General features: G+C 54.9%; 3 protein-coding genes across 6 annotated transcripts; 2 read left to right on the plus strand and 1 right to left on the minus strand.

Moving 5' to 3' along the window:
* The first annotated feature begins 975 nt into the window (after positions 1-975).
* Positions 976-7,410, plus strand: LOC128897979 (bromodomain-containing protein 8-like). Its single transcript, XM_054168688.1, has 7 exons — positions 976-1,344; positions 2,481-2,762; positions 3,145-3,348; positions 4,616-4,761; positions 5,476-5,562; positions 6,004-6,072; positions 6,930-7,410. Exons 2-7 carry the CDS (start codon positions 2,622-2,624, stop codon positions 7,162-7,164), a joined length of 882 nt encoding a protein of 293 aa, XP_054024663.1. The 5' UTR covers positions 976-1,344; positions 2,481-2,621; the 3' UTR covers positions 7,165-7,410.
* A 499-nt stretch (positions 7,411-7,909) lies between these two features.
* Positions 7,910-9,385, plus strand: NHP2 (NHP2 ribonucleoprotein). The gene is made up of 4 exons (XM_009904709.2): positions 7,910-8,095; positions 8,184-8,253; positions 8,329-8,434; positions 9,139-9,385. Exons 1-4 carry the CDS (start codon positions 7,945-7,947, stop codon positions 9,262-9,264), a joined length of 453 nt encoding a protein of 150 aa, XP_009903011.2. The 5' UTR covers positions 7,910-7,944; the 3' UTR covers positions 9,265-9,385.
* Positions 9,386-9,932: 547 nt separating this feature from the next.
* Positions 9,933-15,537, minus strand: N4BP3 (NEDD4 binding protein 3). Of its 4 annotated transcripts, none has more exons than XM_054168473.1 (5): positions 15,376-15,537; positions 12,976-13,413; positions 12,202-12,756; positions 11,727-11,984; positions 9,933-11,488 (listed from the first exon to the last, which is right to left on the minus strand). In XM_054168473.1, the coding sequence occupies exons 2-5, from the start codon at positions 13,381-13,383 to the stop codon at positions 10,916-10,918; spliced, it is 1,794 nt and encodes a 597-aa protein (XP_054024448.1). In that variant the 5' UTR covers positions 13,384-13,413; positions 15,376-15,537; the 3' UTR covers positions 9,933-10,915. The 4 variants fall into 4 exon arrangements, with proteins under 4 accessions (XP_054024448.1, XP_054024449.1, XP_054024450.1 ...); XM_054168474.1 differs by having other exon boundaries at positions 12,976-13,416; XM_054168475.1 differs by lacking the exon at positions 15,376-15,537 and adding an exon at positions 14,504-14,804.
* Between the last annotated feature and the right edge of the window lie 2,921 nt (positions 15,538-18,458).

Here is an 18,458-nt window from a genome sequence, read left to right on the forward strand (position 1 = left end):
GTCCTGTGATGTGTTAAACACCTTCAGTGATGCTTAAGATCTTTAAAAATCTAAGATTTTCTCTGCAGAGCACCATTGCCTCCTTCCAAATTCATCATCTCACACTGACTATTAATTCTGCTCTTCCTAACGCTTTGTTCTAATCTGTCTAGTGAGAACTCAGGCTTACTGTGCTGCATCTCCCAACATGCACCCTTTTATAGATGGTAACAATCACATCCCTCTGGGGTTTTTTGTGCTGTGATTAGTTTAAATGACAGGTTACAGAGTATAGGTTTGGACACACTATATTTAAGCTTCTTTAGGACTCAGGAGTGAATTTCAACTGCTTCTAAGGTTTACTCCCTTCTTCAACTTGTTCTAAACCCTCCCCTGTTGACATTTTGATTAGAAAAACACTCTCAGACCCATCCCAAGAGAAAGTCTTGTGTGATCTCCTTTGTGGCAACTGCTGATAATGATGATTAATTTGGTTTTTCCAGCTGGCCCTATTTTACACAGAGATGTTTGGCACTGATCGTGTGTCATCCCCCTCGATCATCTGGCAGCTCTCTGCTTCTGATGTTGTTGTTGTTGTTATTTGCTTTTATGTCTTCACCAAATTGTTTTTCAGTTGGGTTTTGTCCTTCCTTTTCCTCCCTCCACCCCCCCTACTTTTTGTGGCTTCTACATTTCTTTACTAGAACTGGGGCTTTTGCCATTTTTCTTGTTTTGACATGGAGCTCCTTTTAAGAGGCCATCTTTTTTATTCCTGACAGCTTTTTTTCTCCTAGTGGTGAGGGGCTGTGCAGTGTCCAATCTCTGCAAAGCAAACTAGAGCTTTCCAATTTCAGAACGATTCCTTCTGGTCACTTCTGTAGCCAACATAATTAGGAACTGTCAAGCAGTTCTTAATTAAATTTGAAGTCTGTATCTTTTAGGTCACACCACCACCCCCCCCGCCTTTTTTTTTTTTTTTGCAGAATTGGTAAGAAACTAAGCAGTCTGTAATTATTTCACTCATCCTGCTTGTCTTGCATTAATGCCTCTGTGCTACTTTCTGGCATCTTGAGTCTTCCAAGGTTCAGTTGAAAAGAACATAAGGCTGAAGATCTTTTTAATCGATGCTTATGTCCAAGTTCCTTGGGCTTCTTGATTTTAAAATGCTTCTCTCTCTCAACTGGAGCACAGAAAGATAATCACAAGTGATTGGATTACCCTAGGCTAAGGCTTTTCTGTTCTTCAGCTGGTTCTGCGTGTGCAGCCGCCTCTGCTGATGGTGCAGGAAAGTGCTTTAGGCATGGGGGTTACTCTTCAGATGAAATCACAGTTTGCCCAACTCCTTCAGCTGGAAGCTGAGAGCAGGTAATGTTATCTCTTACCTCATCAAATTTTATCTCTTTCTGCTGAGGTTAACTTTGAAAGAGGTTACAGAGGGACAGCCTTTCAGATCCGACCTTTGCTTGAACGTTTGTGACGTGACCAAAGTATTCTCATCCCAAACCCAATGGATTCCTTATTTCACCATCAGCTGTATTTGTAGCTGTGTTAGCAGTCCTGAGAATGCAAAAGGAAATCAGTGGGAAATTTGCATGTTCAAAACTGGAAGAACTAGGTTGTGTGTAATTAATGGAAAACTCTAAAGACCCTGCTAATTAATGCATAGAATTCTCCATAGGTACAACATCCAGGCAGCTGAGTTCAGTCACAAGATACAGATTTTTCTAGCAGCCTTTACTGTTGTTACGTGACTCTGCAAGCACTTCCCCAGATGTAGTGATATCGTAGTGGACTCATGCAGTAGAAGACACTTAGGCATGGATTAATGACCAAAGATGAAATGAATGTTTTCTTTCTTCTTAAGGGAATGATTTATTTGCTGAAATGTGTAGAACTGTCCCCTGTCAGTGTGTGACTCTGCATGATTATAATCGTTCTGGCTCAGGAACACCAAGATACCACGAGCCAGCTAAATCACATCTGTCACTTTCAAAACAAAGTGTCTGTAGGGTTTGTAATAAGTTGTTTTCAGTATAAAAAGCTCTCAGGGGGCAGCAGAGGGAATTACAGTGAGTTGTCCTTGGAGTTAGCAGTTGTTCAAAACTGTCTGCCGCTCAGGAGCCCCAGCATGACTTGGGCTGAGCTTGCTGCTGGATGCCTTCAGCACCTTAAACATGTAGCAGCCAACAAAGCCACATGTTCCTAATCAACTCAGCATCCCTGGAGCACAGTAACCCCCTGAGCCTTGGGCAGGGGGAGAGCGGGGCAAAAGCACCAGAAAACCTGAAATTCAGTTGCTCTGAAATGTTGGTTTGCACTGCAGAACTACAGCCCTGCCACATGGTGTCAAGTATGGGCTCAGGTGTAGGCTGATTGCCTCACAGAGTCCTTCCCATGCTTTGGCTCTCTAAATATGTCAGGAAATGAGCTGGGCTTTGTCATTCTGGATCAGGATACAAAGAAATTGCTCTCTCTCTCTCTCTCTTTATGTTTGTTTGCAGGCAGGCCATGCCTGGGTGTGGTGGGAGTCTGAGACGGAGTCTCCTAGCGAGTCAGAGAACAGTGACTTCCAGTCTCTTCTCAGCTGGGATTCAACTTTGGATCTGGATGTGTGGAGCTGGAGAAATACTGAAGAGGTGGCCATGAGAAAGCTAGAGGAGAGCAGCCGAGAGGCAGACCATGAGCCGGAGCAAAATGAGACTCTCTGGGAGGATGATAGCGAAGACTACCAAAAGGCAGAGAGGCCATGTGAAGATGACAGTCTTCTCCAGTTCTTCTCAAAGGTAGGGATGTTTGGGTGACAGGAAAGTGAGCGGCATAGTTCAGGCCCTGCTCAAGGGCCTTCAGCATCCCCACGCACAGAAGCAGTCTGTGGGAAGCACAGAAGCCCTCAGTCCACTTGCTCCCTGCCCCAGTCCTAGCCCTTTCTCCCATTTAATGCTGATACCACAACCAGGCAGCTTCTTTGTCAAAACACAGCTCACCCTGAAGCACAGAAATGTCAATGAACCAACACTGTAATAATAACACATGGCTTCATTAGAAGATTTTGCAAGGATTCCTAAAAATGGAAAGGTATTCATGAGCAAAAGCAAAAATAGCATCTGTGCTACTTATGTCTTCTTCCTATTGCCTTCATGATTTGAAGCAGTCTTTGTGTTGCAGGTAACCCAGATGATGGAACCTCTCCACATTAGCAGCACGGAGTCATCACAGACTGAGTGGGATTATTGTGACTCTGGGAAGGAGGGTGATGGGGAAGATGTGAAGTGCCAGGAAAAGACCAGAGGAACAGCAGTCTTGGGAACAGAGGAAAGTCAACTACACATCCTGGTAGAAGACAAGAAAGAACATTTCCTGGGAAGAGAGGTAAGGGAGAGGTGGTCCTAAGAGAGCCTCTGGTCCTGGATGAGAGATGAGACAGAGAAGGGAATCAGCTCTGGAAGAGATGGAGAAGTCCCAAGTTCTGAGTATGGAGACAGGGACACAGAGATACATCAAGGAGAGCAATACAAAAGAAATGTAAGAGTGGTAGGATGTGGAGTTTTTTCTGTATGGATATGTATCTTTATGTTACAGATTAAACCTTCAGATTTGAGTTGAAGGAATTGCTCCTTGGCAGTGTAAAGGTGACTCATGAGAGCTGGCAGTCTGCTTTTGGGCTTAAGGCAAGACTGGAGTACTTCCCTTATTCTAATTGCTGTGTTTTGCAGCTTGGCTGGTTTCAAGCCCACATGGCTGTGATGGCAATAACCATCTGCCCTTGGAGACCATCATGTCTTGGAAGCAGGCATTGTCTAGCCTGGGTTTGCATCAGTGCTGTGTCTAGGGGGGCTGTGGGCTCCCACCAGCCTGCGAGGTGTTGCTGGGACAGGTAACATAGCAGTGGAAGAACAGTGCCATTTTTCCACCCTCACATTTGTTCCCTTGCAAATTTAGAAACTGGAGACAGAAATAACTTCCAGGGTTCTCACATTTCACCTGTGCAGCCAGGATGGTTGGTGTTATTCTCAGCAGTTCCCTTGGTCATTGTTTCTCCCAGCAGTTTCCTTGTAGTTCTCCCACTGGTACAAGGCAAAAATAGCACAGTGTCCACTTTCTTCCTGGGGAGACTGCTCCAGGCTTCAGATCTGTTGAGGATTCTCAGGTGCCCTTGCACACAATCCCACTTCTGGACTCCAAAAAGCCTCTCACCCTGCACCTGTCACTCTACATTTTTTTTTTGGCAAGCACTACAACAGCACCCCCACTCTCCATCCTGGCTCAGTCTATGTCATATTCATATGGGAGTTTGTGAGGAAACAGCCTTGTTGCACTCTAGGGGATCCTGTTATCTTTGTTTTGAACTTTTAAAAGTCTGCTGCAGTCTTACCTCAGCTCCTGACTGCCTGCTCTACAGTGTTTGCATTAGGCAGAAGTGGTTATGATCCAAGAGAGCAGACCCAGCTGTTAACTGGAGTGCTGGGCAGGTCAGTGAAGGTCTAAATAAGGTTAAACATCATCCTCCAGAGTAACAGAGCTCTGAGCTGAGACTGGGTGCAGTAAGCAGAAGTGCTGTAGGCTGTCATGTAGATAAAGGATTTGGGTGATAGGCTTCTATTTTAGCCATGTCTCCTCTTTCCTCTCTGTTCTTCAGGATAAGACTCAAGAGGCACCTGGAAGAGAAGCTTTAGGTGAGCTGCATCCACAGGAGATAAGCAATCAGGCACAGGAGGAAGATGATAGTGATAGCACCTCTGCAGCCCTCACACTGGACTCCACAAGTCCTGTCGACATGCAGCAGTAAGTAGTTTGTTCTGCTCTCTTGCAGACACAGCAGAACAAGAGTTTTTTCCCTTGTCTCACACAAAAACAAGTGTATGGCATAGATCATCTCCAGGAAGGAGAACTAAGGAGAACAGGAGGGAAGGAGGTAACTTGTGCTGTCTTTGTGGATCCGCCAGCATTTCTGGGCATTTATCTTAAGATGAAGGGAGAAGAGTAAAGATTAAATAAGAGATTAAATGGAATGTACATGTTTCCTCAAGGAAGCTCGGCCTCACGTGAGCTGGGCATCATATTTTGTAAGGCAATTTCCAATCCAGCTCCTAAGAGAGGCATTGCCAGCCCTTTTAGGCAGGTGAAGGCATGTCAGCCAGATGCAGGCACTGCCACATGTGATCGCCTGGGCTGCCTTTAAAAGCAAAACTGTGGAATTTGGGGATGAGAAAGTGAATAAAAACCACCTCAGATCTTCAGTGTAGCATGAGCTGTTCTGTCCAACTGATCCTACCCTTTAGAGCTGCTCAGCTTTTGTTTCTGCCTATTGCCCTGTATCTTTCTACATCCTGGATGTTTAGTTGTACATTCAGAAGCAGAATACTTCCACCCTGAGAGGCTTTGCTTAACTACAGCAAAGGATCTCTGCATTTCATCCACCTGGATGTGTTGGGTGCCAGCAGTATTGCCACCTTTTAGTCTCATGTGTGATGATCCAGCAATATATTCCCTCCACAGGGTGCAGCTGAGCTGGGATAACCCACTGCAGCATTTTGTTTTCAAAAGAACTCTCCTGTCCACCTGGAAGGTGATAGCCAGTCACAGGTATGTGGGGGCAAAGGGTTGGATTGACATGGCTCCAGGACGCATTGCCCCGAGTTCCAGCTCTTCTGTCACCAAGCTTTGTCCTCCCCTCCACAACAGCCACCACAGGTTGGCTCATCTCTCCATGGCTTTATTTCTGGCTGTCCTCACATCTAAAACAGCTGTGTGCTGCAAAGCTGGAGAGAAGGAACACTGCATATTTATTTCGTCTGCTCAATGTGACAGAGACCAAATGTTGCTTCCTACACAGCTGGCACAGCCAGCTTCAGTGAGGGACTCAGCCTTCTCCCATGCCAGGTTGTGCCAGCCACGGAATACTGGCCATTTCTAACCAGCTCTGGCCCTTACAGCAAGTGGGGAAAGAGAGGCACTGGTCTGTGTTGTGATGTGGCATTTGGTGGAGGGGTGGACAGAGGTCATTCTTGGTGCTTGTCCCCCTAGATGCAGTGGCCCATTCCTGAAGGCAGTGTCAGAGAAACAAGCCCCTGGATACAGGGATGTGGTGAAGAGGTGAGTTTTTGGAGGAAGTGCTTGCTAGTTAATTTCTTTTTTATCTTTTTCTGTCTTCTCTGGTTTCCAGAGGGCCAGTGGGACAGTTTCCTTCATCTTATTGCAGATGATTAGAACCTAGAAGCTTGCACTGGCTGCAGAGCTGATGGAATTGTGCCTGTCCTTTGCTTACTCCAGGCACACAGGATTCAGCTTCTGCAGCTCAGCAAATCTCTTCTCCCCGTGCTGGAAGTGTGCAACTCAGTCACATCATCCACCTCTCCTCATCCACCACTTGCTCCCCAGATGTTTTGTTCTCAGCAGAAAAGTGGGTCATAAGAATGTTTCCCAGAGAGATTGAGGGCATTTTATTCAGAGATGACTCATATTCTATTCTGGTCACAGCTGTCGTCTCTGCAGCCATTCATTTTCTCATTCTGTCAAAATAAAGGAAGTAATATTTATTCTCCATCATGTTCTCCTTATCAGCAGCTATTTTTGCTAGTGGCACCATTCAATTTTAAGGGGTTTTAATAGATACCTATTTTAGTAACTTTTCTGTCTCTACTAAGACCTGGACTGGCTTCTTGGAGACTAATTACTAGAAATGCTCTGCTTGCCTTCTCTGGAGCTTAACATTTAGAGGTGACTGCTAACGACCTGCCAAGTTGATTGGACAGCAAGTGTTGCATTGGCTAAATTTACTTGACTGACTTAGAAGAAAAACATTTCTCACTCTTCCTTAGTCCTGAGCAATAAAATTGATTGAAAATAGCTCTGCTTTCAGTGCCATACTGAAGAGAATAAGCTCACTCATGCAGAGCCTGAAGAATGCCTAGCCTTGGGTTGCAATATAATTTTCCTTCTGTCTTTTGTAGACCTATGGATTTAACCAGCATAAAGAGAAGACTGTCAAAGGGACACATTCAGTCCATGGTCCAGTTCCAGCGTGACCTCATGCTCGTGTTCCAGAATGCTGTAATGTACAACAGCTTCAACCACCACGTGCATCGCATGGCCATGGAGATGCAGCGAGAGGTCTTGGAGCAGCTGCAGATGTTGTCTGAAGCCCTCCTGTGCCCAAGGGATAGGCTGTGGTGGGAGAGGAGGTAACAAGCCATGTCTGAGGCCTGTTTCTCTTGGAGCAGTGTTGTCTCCTTGCCTCAGGATGTCTGCTGGGGCTCAGGGGATGTGCTGACATTGCAGCTGTGATCTTCAGCAGACCTAGTTATCCCACAGCTGCACCCGCCAGCTTGATGGGATAAGGAACAAAGTGCTTTCTAGAAGAGGCACTATATGGGAAACCTCCTCTCTTCCCTGGGAAAAGGAGCACCACAGTCCTGCAGTGAGAAGAGGTTCTCTGGGACAATTTAAAAAAAAAAAAAAAAGGAAGAAAAGAACCAATTGGGATGAATTGGGGTGCAGCCCTGTACACTCAAGGTGCTGCAGGAGAGCTCTGCTGTTTGCTTCCTTCCCTGTATGTTTGCAATGTTGGTATCTTCAGGTTCGGGTTTGGTTGAGCATTACCCACATCCCCCGCGTCGGCAGCACAGCCCTGCGGTGCTCCGGTCAGCACCTGTAGACTGCACCCCAGTAAAGGACCGTGTTGAAAGCCTTGTCTCCGCGTGTTTGACACCCCGGTCCGGGGGCAGGGGAGGCAGCGGGGAGGGGAGGCCCGGGGCGGGAGGGTAATCGGAGCCCCGGGTGAACGTGAGCAGCAGAAGAGGGCAGGGACTGAAGCGGGAAGGTTTCGCTCGCCATTGGCCGGTCTGGTGGGCGGGCAATACCAAAGAGCTTTGCTGATTGGTTGGCACAGATCCTCCAGCTGTCCATCTGGTCTCCCGGGCCGTGTGTGCCCTGGAAGTGGAAGCCGCGGCGTGGGGCGGTGTGGCGATGGCGCGGGAGAAGGAGCTGGAGGCGGCGGCTGATGCGGAGGGAACTCCTGAGCGGTCGTACCGGGAGCAGCTCGACTACTTGAACCCTATCGCTCAGCCGCTCGCCTCCCGCAAGCTGACGCGCAAGCTCTATAAGTGCATCAGGAAAGGTCTGGGTAGCACCGAGGCCGGGGCTTGGCGGGGCCCGGCGCCCTGGGCCGTGGCAGCCCAGCATCTCACGGTGTGCTTCTCTTGCAGCGGCCAAGCACAAACAGATCCGCCGCGGCGTGAAGGAGGTCCAGAAGTTCATCAACAAGGGCGAGAAGGGGTAAGCGCTGCCCTGGCTCTGCTCACCCTGCACGGCACAGTCAGTGCGGCCGCTGACACGGGCGTTCCTCTGCAGGATCATGGTGCTGGCCGGCGATACGCAGCCTATCGATGTATACTGCCACATTCCCATCATGTGCGAGGACAGGAGCATCCCCTATGCATACGTACCTTCCAAATCGGTAAGGAGCTGGGACTGTGCAGCCAGTAGGAACCAGCCAGGGCAAAAGGGAACACAGTGGGCAGCACCCAGACTGAGCCGTCACAGAAGTGATCCGGAGAAAGTGCCAGTCTGGTGCCTAAATAAAAGCACCCAGTGCTTGTTCATTACTAGGGGATCAGAGGAATGCATGTCCATGGCACGGATGTGGTAGAGTTGCACTGTGGGGTTACAGAACCGTTTGTCCTAGACCCTGCAGCAGCTGGGGACTGGGACAGAGCCAAGATGCATTTTCCCCCGGTTAGTTGTGAGCTGGGAACTGACTGCTTGCAGAAATGAGATGCTGGCCAAGGTATGTGGTGGGACATTCTCCCCTTTGTAGACTGGAACACGGGGAGGTAGAGTTTGATGTCTGTTGAGCTTCACCCCAGTGCAGACAGCTTTGCAGTCTGTGGCTTGGCTCCCAACCCACAGGAAGGAGTGTGGTATGTGAGGCAGGCACCAGCCCCTTGTGCCAGAGCAGTGCTGTGCTCTGGAAATGAGCAGGGAAAACACTTCCTAAACCCAAGCATGAGTGTGGAGGGATTGGGCTTAAGGGGCTAGCAAAGACAACTTCCCTGTGTTCAACCATGAGTGTGAAGTGTGTTGGCCAGATGTCTGAGGTCATCCTCTGAGAGGGACATAGGATTCCCCAACCTCCCCCACAGTCTTGCTCTGTTCTTCCAGGACCTGGGAGCTGCAGCTGGCTCGAAGCGCCCAACATGCGTTATCATGGTCAAGCCCCATGAGGAGTACCAGGAGACTTACGATGAGTGCTTGGAGGAGGTGGCAGCCCTGCCCCTGCCCCTGTGAGGAGCTGGGGACAGACAGTGGCTCACGGGGCAAGGGCGGGTCCCTGCTCCCCTATTTGTGGGGACACTGCCGAGGGCACAGACTGGGGGTTGATGAACACTGGAGCTGAATAAAGGTGTTTGTGGGGTTTGTAGCTTGTGGTTCCGGCACTGTACCTTGGAGCGGGCGTCCGGTGGGCAAGACCTGTATGGGATTCCCCCGTGCCGCCAGGGGGCAGCCGCACTCCCCGGATCCACTCCCTCCCGCGGAGAGGGCCGGGTATGGGTCCGGACGTCGTTGATCCGGCGCAAACCATTCCGCGCTGGAAGAGGGGTGGGCTGGCTCCTAGTCGGAGTGGTTTGAACGGATCAAATCATTTCGGCGGAGGGGGGTGAAGCCTAGCCCGGGGGCAGCGCTCGAGCAGCTCGCCCCGGCGGGGCCCGGCCGGTCGCGCAAGTCCCAGCCCTGCTGTGACTCATCCTGCTGCAATGCCCCAACTGGTTGTACCGCCAGCGCCGGGCCGCCTCCCGCCCCGGAGCGGCGGCTCCCCGGCAGCCTAGGCGGACGCCGGCGCTGGGAGACCAGTGGGAGGTGGCCCTGGACCCAGGCCAGCCCGCACACCCCTTGTGTGCCTCAGAACCGGTAGTAGCCACCGTCGCGCTGGAAGAAAGCAAAGGCAGAAGCCAGAAAAGTGAAATTCGAATTTATTGCAGGAAAGGCAGAGGAGAGCTGGGCCAGGCCCAACCGTCACATGGCTCCACTGTTACAGGCACGGAGCATGGCTCCTTCCCGTGCTTCTCTATTTAGTCTCCCCCAGCACTGGCCCAGCGCTTCAGCTACCCCTCACCCACCCAAGGAAGGGTGACACGGGGCTACCCCAGCCTCTTCCCATCTTGGGGAAGATCACAGCTCACAGCCCATATGCCCCAGTCCTCCTTCCCCTTCCCAAAGGTCTCCCAGGGCATCAGAGCACCAGGTTCTCATCTCTTCTTGCACAAGGCACTCAGTCATTAAGTTCAAGGGTTCTGTACTGGGACACTGCATTAACCACCCTCCACTGCAGAGCAGCCCTTAATGCTAGTGACCTGGAGAGCCCCAGCAGGTTCTGGGACAGCTGCTCCCACTTCCCAGCAGTACCAGCGCTTACCAGGCTTTCCTCCTATACGTTCCCGGTGGCACCAACACTGACCAGTGCAGGCCCAGGGCACCACCACCTCCCTGGCTCTATTACCCTACTGTCAGGGCAACTGCTGTGAGCAGCTGGAACCCCCACAGCAAGGGAGCAGGGCTGGGGATAGGGCTTGAGCCTCTCCTTACAGAACATTAAGTTATAGGGTTGTAGGGAACAGAGGTGGCAGATCAGGAGGGACAGGGAATGTCTCACAGGGCGCTTGGTTTCTGCTCACATAGCAGAAGGAATCACAGGGCAAACGCTCCTGGAGTCAGAGCATGGGGCACATGCAAGACCCCTACCCTGGCACAGATGACCCCCCCCCCCTTCTCTAGAGAGACCCCCAGAAGGGCCTGAAGCACTGCAAGAATGAAAAGCTCTCTTGTCACAATCAGTCCTGCTCAGGGCAGCACCGAGTGGCCAGTTCTTGTGCAGACCCTGAGATCATCCTGTTGAAGCAGCAAGAGACCTTCCCCTTTCACAGTCCTACTGGCATCCCACTCAGATCTTTGAGGATTCCACCCGTTCAATCCATGGTGAATCGGCCTCAACCTCCCTAGGCTCCGACCGCAGCTGCCGCAGCTCCCGCTCCAATGCCTGACTCCGGTGGTACATCTCCATGTAGCTGGCCTGCAGCTCCCGCTGGTACCGCAGTACCTTCTCCTTCTCCTCCTGCCAGGTTTTCCTCTCCAGCTCAAAGTTCACAGCCTGCAGCTGGCCCTGGCGCCGCTCCCGCAGCAGCTCTGCCCACAGCCACTCCACCTGCCGCTCCAGGGGCTCTGCTGTGTCGCTGTGAAGACCCCGGCACTTGGAGTCATCAGTTTCACAGCCGGGGAAGTCCTGGCATGCTGGCATGGGGTCATCGCTCAGCGGCAGTGAGGTGCCAGGTTCCGGGGGACTCTGGAAGGAGTCTGCTAGTTGTGCCAGCTGGGTATCCCTGGCCTGGACCTCCGCCTTGGCCTCCCGCAGCTGTGTCTTCAGGCTGAAGATTTCACCCAGCTTCTGAGCCATCTCCTCCTGGGTGTCCCGCAGCTGCTGCTTCAGCAGGGAAATCTCTGCTGCCTTCTGGCACACCTGCAGGGCACAAGTGAGTGGTGAGGAAGAGCTAGAGGAGCAAAATCTCAGGGGTTATAGCACACCAGGTTGTCACCAGAGCATCCCTGGGAGACGAAAAGCTCACCTGGGTGAGCACCTTGCTCACCCCACCCTGACATGCTGTAGCCACAAGTGACACAAGAGCAGGGAACCACTGCCCCCATCTTGGCTGCAGAGCCAGGAAAGTGTCAACAGGGAGGAGAGGAAGAGAACGCACCTCCCACTTGGTTTCCTCCAGCTTGGGGCTGACACGCTCGCCCTGGGACTGCCGGAGCTTAGACTCCTCACACTGGCACTGCTTCATGCTCAGCTCCTCCTGCAGCCGCTTCTTCTCCTGCTGCGCCTTGTAGAGCTGCAGCTGCAGTGCCCTCTGCCCACGCTGTGCCTGCTGTGTCACCTGTTGCAGCCGGGCCATATACATCTGCTTCAGATCCTCCAGCTCATCCAGCCACAGCCGCTGCTTGTCCTCAAACACCTGCCAGCACAGATGGACACAGGTGAGGATCTGTGACTTGCCCCTATGTAGGACAGCCCCAGGGAGGAATCCCAGTTGGGTCTTCCCATACTTGGACATTCCCAGCCTAACACCCACCACGGCAGGACATCAGCTCCTTCACTGATCCTCACACCCAGGCACTGCTGCCTTACACTCCTGCCCAGGGCACCAGCACAAGCCTAGCTCCACAGCTCACCTGCGTGAAGGGGTCTTCAGTCTCACTAAGGCTCCTCTTGAGCTGCCGCAGCTCTCCTCCTGTCTCCTGCAGCCGATCCTCCAGCTGCTTCACCGCGTCCTCCAGTGAATAGGTGAACTCGTAGGGCGGCGGGGGCTCCCCAGGGCTCTGCAGCCGGCTCAGTGTGGCCATGCTTTTGCAGGACAGGGGCGCTTTCTCAGGGGCCAGGGGGTCCCTGGGGCTCCGGGAAACCCTGTCCAAGGAGCCCCCAATATGGTTGATATGGCCCATGGAAGCACTGAACTGGCTCTGGGCAGGCTTGAGGCGGGAGCCATAGGAGGGGAAGCTCTGGATGGAATTGTGGCTGGAGTCAGAGGCCTCATCAAGGCTGATGGCATGGAGCAGATGGGTGCGGAGTGGGCCATGCTGCGAGGCTGCCGTGCTGCTCTGCGACAGCAGCGTGTGCAGACTCCCATTGCTCTTGGACAGCTTCTGCCCTTTGGATGAGGACAGGCCCTGCATGGAGACCAGCCCCTTCCCAGCCACCGCCTTGAATGCTGAGGGCCTGATACGGCACTGAAAAACAAGAGGAAGGTCAGGATTAGCCCAGTAGCCCGTGCTAGCACACACAGATGCCAGGAGCCAGGGAGAACCCACTCACTCACAGCTCCATATCCATGGGCATCCTCAAATCCCCACGTCCCATCCAAAGTATGGGTCCCCTGCCCCAGCCCCTTGCAAAGCAGGATGTCTTTCAGTGTCCCTCTGGCATGGCACCTACAGCCACAGCCTCACCTTGTCAAAGCGGCCCCTCTCGGGCAGGGAGCTCTTGCTGAAGTCAGCGCCACGGTGATGGTCACGGGAGCAGCGCTCAGGGGACCGGTTCTCGCGGTCGCTCTCGTAGTCTCGCTTGTAGCAGGCACCCGATGCCTGGTGTTTCCGCTCTGGCCGCACCTCCTTCTTGGCCCCGTGCAGGTAGCCAAAGAGCTCCCGCTGGCTCGGCCCCTTCCGCAGTAAGCCATCAGGCTGTCGAAACCCCCGTGAGCCCCCTAGCTGGGCCCGCAGTTCCAGGGGGGACAGATCCTGCTTCTCCACCAGGCTGCCCACGCTGCCCATGCTGCCGACAACAGGGTCTGAGGAGAGGTAGGTACTGAGGACACGGGTGTCAGGCTCACAGGTCACAGGACCCTGTGCTGCTGCCATGGAGAATTAGAGAAAAGCCCGGTACCAGCACTGCTGAAGGAGAGACAAAGTCAGCAACACCTAGGCAGCCAAGATGCTCAGCTTCCCCTTTCCCAGCTAGCCCCAAGGACCTACAGGGCTCCTGGTTCCAGGAGGGACCCACCAAGTCCTGAGTAGCTGCCTAAAGGCCCAAGAGCCAAGTGAGCAGGGTGCTGCCATGCAACACACACTGGGCAAACCTCAGCGAGGCAGGGGCTCCCTGCTGCTGCCCCTGCCGTGGCAGAGCGCTTCCCTCCCACACCCAGCCCCACCTCCCGCCTGCGGCCGGGGCTGCCACCGAAACAGGCACCTGCCACCCAGCCAGGCGGGCAAGTTCAGGAGCCGGCAGCACCTGCCTGGGCCTGATGCCAGCCCCGGCCCAGAGGCATCGAGCCACCCTGCTGGGAATCCACATCCTGGACACCCTCTGGAAACCTCCCCAGAAAGACCCTGGGGATGCCCAGGCCCCGGATGCACAAGGGACAGGCACCTCTCCTGCCCCACAGGGCATCTTCTCACACAGCACAGGCTCCCACACCATGCAGGACAAGTTTCCAAGCTCTTCCTATGGCCCTGCTCCACCTGCAGGCACTCCCACCACAACACCAGGCAGGGACAAAGCAGCCACAGACCAGATGTATGTGTGCGTGCAGGGGACCCCGTGGCCGGACATGGCGGGAAGGGGCAGGATGCAGCCAGGACAATGCAGCTTCCTGTGCAGGTGGCCAGGGGAGTGAGGACATCTTCGACCTCAGCTCCAGCTCCCAGGAAAGGAACAATGGCCCTCCCAGCTGGAGGGGATATAGCAAGCAGGGCAGGGGCCAGGCAGAACCCCCACCATGGCTCCCAGCCTTGCCGAGGGCTCGTGGGCCTGGTTACACCCAGGAAGCTGCCCTGGTTCTCAGCTCCACGCACCGGGTAAACAAACACCCCGCTTTTAATTGCTGCCACGCACAAACCTGTCTGACAGCTCCTGCCCTTCACTGTCACCTCCCTCCGTAAGCCGAGCACCTGCTCCAGGCCCATCAGCACCCTACGAAGCACAGCAGAGATGGACCCTCTGGGAGGGTCCCAGGTGCCTATGGTGCCACCCGACGCGCACTGGGATGGGGAACATGGATGTCCCTGCGGTGGGAAGCTCACAACACCCAACCTCTGGCACTGAGGCATCCACCGAGCCCCGCAGCGGCTCCTCCCGACGGAGTCGACCGAGGAAGTAGGTCAGGTTGTGGGAGGTTTGGGAAGCGCCGGGGGAACTCGAAGGTGTCCTGCCTGCGGCAGCAAGGGTGGCACCCCCCAGGGCGGCAAAACACCGGTCCGGCCAGCCTGGCTCCTTCCCGTGGTGGCGGACAAGAACTGGTCCCAGCCCCAGTCGTGCCCCCGGCGAGCCCTGCCTGGCCAGGATACAGCTACAAGCCCTTCCCCAGCTCCTCCGGCGTTTCCATTCTGCCCCCGCTCCCACGTCCCCGCAACCCCCCCTGCGCCTCCACGCATTCCCCACCGAGCCCGGCCGGAATTTCCGGCACGGAGGAGGCGTAGGGGGAGGTCGTCCCCGGGGCCGGGCCCAGGGCCGGTCGAGCGTGCTGAAGCAGAGGACAAAGCACCGCACGGCGGAGAGCACCGCGGGAGGGGCGCTCTGGGGCAACACATCGGGGCGGGGGCGCATTGGGACTCCCAGAGGTCCACATCGGAGCGCACCGAGAGGTGGCCCGGGACTCCCCGACGGGCGCACCGGGAGGCGCAAGGGGAGGCAGCCTGGGGCTCCCCGATGGGCGCACCGGGAGGCGCAAGGGGAGGCAGCCTGGGGCTCCCCGACGGGCGCATCGCAGTGCACCGAGAGATGACGCATGAGGGCTCCCCGGGGGGCCTACCTGAGCTCTCCGGAAGGAGCACGGAGGCTCAGCGAAGGGCGTACCGGGAGGCGCACCAAGGTTCCCCGGGAGGCACACCGGAGCGCACCGGGCCCGTACTCACCATGCCGGCGGCGCTGCGATCCTGCTCAGCTCCTTTCCCCGCTCCTTCCCTCGCCGTGTTTGAACGCGCCCCTCGGTCGCGACCGCGCGGGCAGCGGGCGGAGCCGGCACCGGCAAATCGCGGCGCGGAGGCGGGCGGCGGCGGCACGGCAGGGAGGGGAAGGGCGGGAGGAGGAGGAGGAGGAAGGGAGGCGGTCTGGTCGTGCCCACCGGCGGGGCGGGGCAGGGCGGTGCACAGGGCGGCCGGGCGGGCGGGCTGGCTGCGCGCCGTGCCGGGTACTCCTTGTGCAAATCCCCAGATGCAGGAGATTCCCCTGCTGCAAACCTCTCAGTTGCAGCCCCAGTACGGGCAGCAGCGGCTGCAGCCGCCGCCCGGGTGCGGGTCAGAGCAGCGGGCGCGGCTGGGCCGCCGGGGCAGGGGAGAAGCATTTTGTTCTTCTTCGTCGGCTGCGCCAACCCCCTGCAGAGGGGAGAGGGGTCTGTGCTCTGTGGGATATTTGTCTGCACCTTCCTCTTCCAGAACTACTCTGTTTCCCACACACACACTACAGAACCTATGGGTGGTTAGGAGGGGAGTGAGTGACCCGTGTGGCACAGCTCACTCTGCAGGCCATGGCACAGAGAATCCCCGTGGAGCTACCACCTTCCAATGAAACACAATACACTTAATCTCTGTGAATCAGCTCTGCCACGTCCTGGCCTGGAGCCGGTTTTGACACTTGCCACTCCTGCAGCATGCCCAGTGCATGGAGCAGGTCACCAAATGTCCTGGCCTCCACAGGTTGCAGGACACCTGCAGCAGCCCTGCTGATCCCCACGGCAGCCTGTGCTCGGTGCCCATCTCTCCCTGGGGCGGGATCGCACCTGCACCATCTCCAGACAGGGCTTGGGGGTGCATGTATCCGGCTTGCTCAAACAACAGGGCCCCACTTGCTGCCAGATCCCCCACCACACACCAGAGTCCTCAAGCTGTGCTGCCAGTGCCCACCCACACACACACACTGTCCCTGGTCCCTGCTTGCCGGGCTCATATGCTCAGATTATCCTCGGTGCAGTGCCAAGGCATGAAACTGCTCTCTGCATCCTCAGTCTCCCTGCTCCCTGCATATCTTTTTCACTGCCAAGCTGCATGCCAGAGCGGCAGCACACGTGGCCTTTGAACAGGGGGGCCTGTACCGCTTCCCATCCTGCTGGCATCTGCAATGCCCAGCCCTCTTCCTGAAGCTCTGCTACGAATGGGTCGCTCCCGGGAGCCCATGAGAACAGCTGCATGCCCACAGTGGCAGGCTGTATCAGTGTTCTGCTGGGGCCTCAGTCTAGGCAGGTTTCAGTGATGCCAGGTTGACTTCAGTGGGTGCTAGTCACAGCCATACCCTTCTTTCTCATCTGCCCTATTTTCTGCAGCCACATCTGCACTGCAGGCTGTGCTTCCTCCAGCACATTGCTCTGGGATGACATCTCCCACAGGGCCTAAGGGCTCAGCCCCACCTGGGACTCACCAGTGGCTAGGGATGTCCAGATCCCTGGGCAGAGGTGCTCCTGCCTCCAGCTGGCTTTTCTACAGCTCACTCTCTCCACTCACCTCATCTCCTCAGTCCTCACAAACAACACTACCTCAATTTCGTGTGGCCACCAACAAACTGCTCTGAAAACCATCAAGATTAAAGCAACCTGCCAATAAAAGCCTGCTGATTGCTGTGCAGCCCCCGCACAGCCCCACTGACAGCAATTTGGGCCCAGAAGGGGGGTCACAGAGGAGCAGGGACTCCACAGGCTCTCACTGCCTCCGAGTATCTCCTCAGGGTTGATGAGAATATGGGAACACTGGGAGGCCTCTGGCTCAGCTCTGCAGGTCTCCCAGGACAGCAGGCAGGGTGTTATCCATCTGCAGAAAGGCAGTGGGGAAAAGCCTCATCACCTCCCGCTGGGCCATTGCTAACAACAAAGTGCGTGGGGGAGGAACAGAGCCGAGCGACCTCCGAGTCACATTCAGGGCTATAAAAGGAAGCCGGGTCTCCAGCATAGCACCTCTTCCACAAAAGCAGCCAGAGGATGAGGGGGCTGCGAGCAGAGCTGAGAAATAGCTGCCAGGCAGCAGGAGCTAAGCCTTTAGCGCTAAGAGAAGTGCGAGGTGCACATATGCTCTCTGTTTCTGCACATCTAAGTCTTCCTGAAACCTGCCTGAAACTGTGTCATCTATTTTGAACAGCATAAATACTTTGATCTGCCTCTGCCAGCCCTGGATGTGGTTCAGGTTCCAGTAAGTGGCTGGCCTACAGGTGGCCAATCCAGAAATCTGTATGATGGAGAAACAGGAGCAGGGCTGCTGGGTCGTGTTGCAGAATACTTCCAGAGCAGTGCCCTGTGTCCAAGCCCATCTGCAATCTTTGTGACAGATACTAGTGCTGCTGTGAGGCCATCGAGCTAGACAGGCTGTTGGGAGCTCTTGGGCAGCACATCCCTACATTGCCCTGGGGCAAGGACAGGCTTTGATCTGGGGACAATGACATGCTGGGCCTGCCTGTGCTTTAGATGATGCAAACAAAGCATCGTGGCTTGATCCTCACCACCCTGAACTGCCATTTCGACCCCTTCCTCAGGAGGCAGCCCCCCTTGCACTGCAAGGCTCCAGATTCCTCACACAGCTCCAGAGCAGTATGGATAGCAGATGGCACCAGACCTCTCCAGGCACCCCATCCCACTGCCCCTATGCAGTACACAACCCCCACACTTGGCTCTGATGATTCTGTCTCCCTCATCTCTGTGCTCCTTCAAAAAGATAGCACATCTCTGAGGCTGCTTATCTTCCCAGAATGACAACAACTTCTGTCTGGGGACATCTGCAGGCACCCATCAAAGCCACCATTGCAGGAACGGACAGGCAGGGCACAGGACAGAAGGAGACCAGGAAATGTGGAGGGCCTGGTGCCAGCACTGGTGATGAGGCTGAACGGAAGGTTACTGACTGATAGGCTGGGTCTACCCAGCTTGAGGAGGCAGCAGCACCCAAAACATGTGCCAAGACCCTACATATGGCACATTCTGTGAGCCAGCCCAAGCACCCTCTGCTCTGGAGCAGTGCAG

This window comes from Dryobates pubescens, chromosome 16, assembly GCF_014839835.1.
Source record: "Dryobates pubescens isolate bDryPub1 chromosome 16, bDryPub1.pri, whole genome shotgun sequence".
NCBI classification, from domain to species: domain Eukaryota; kingdom Metazoa; phylum Chordata; class Aves; order Piciformes; family Picidae; genus Dryobates; species Dryobates pubescens.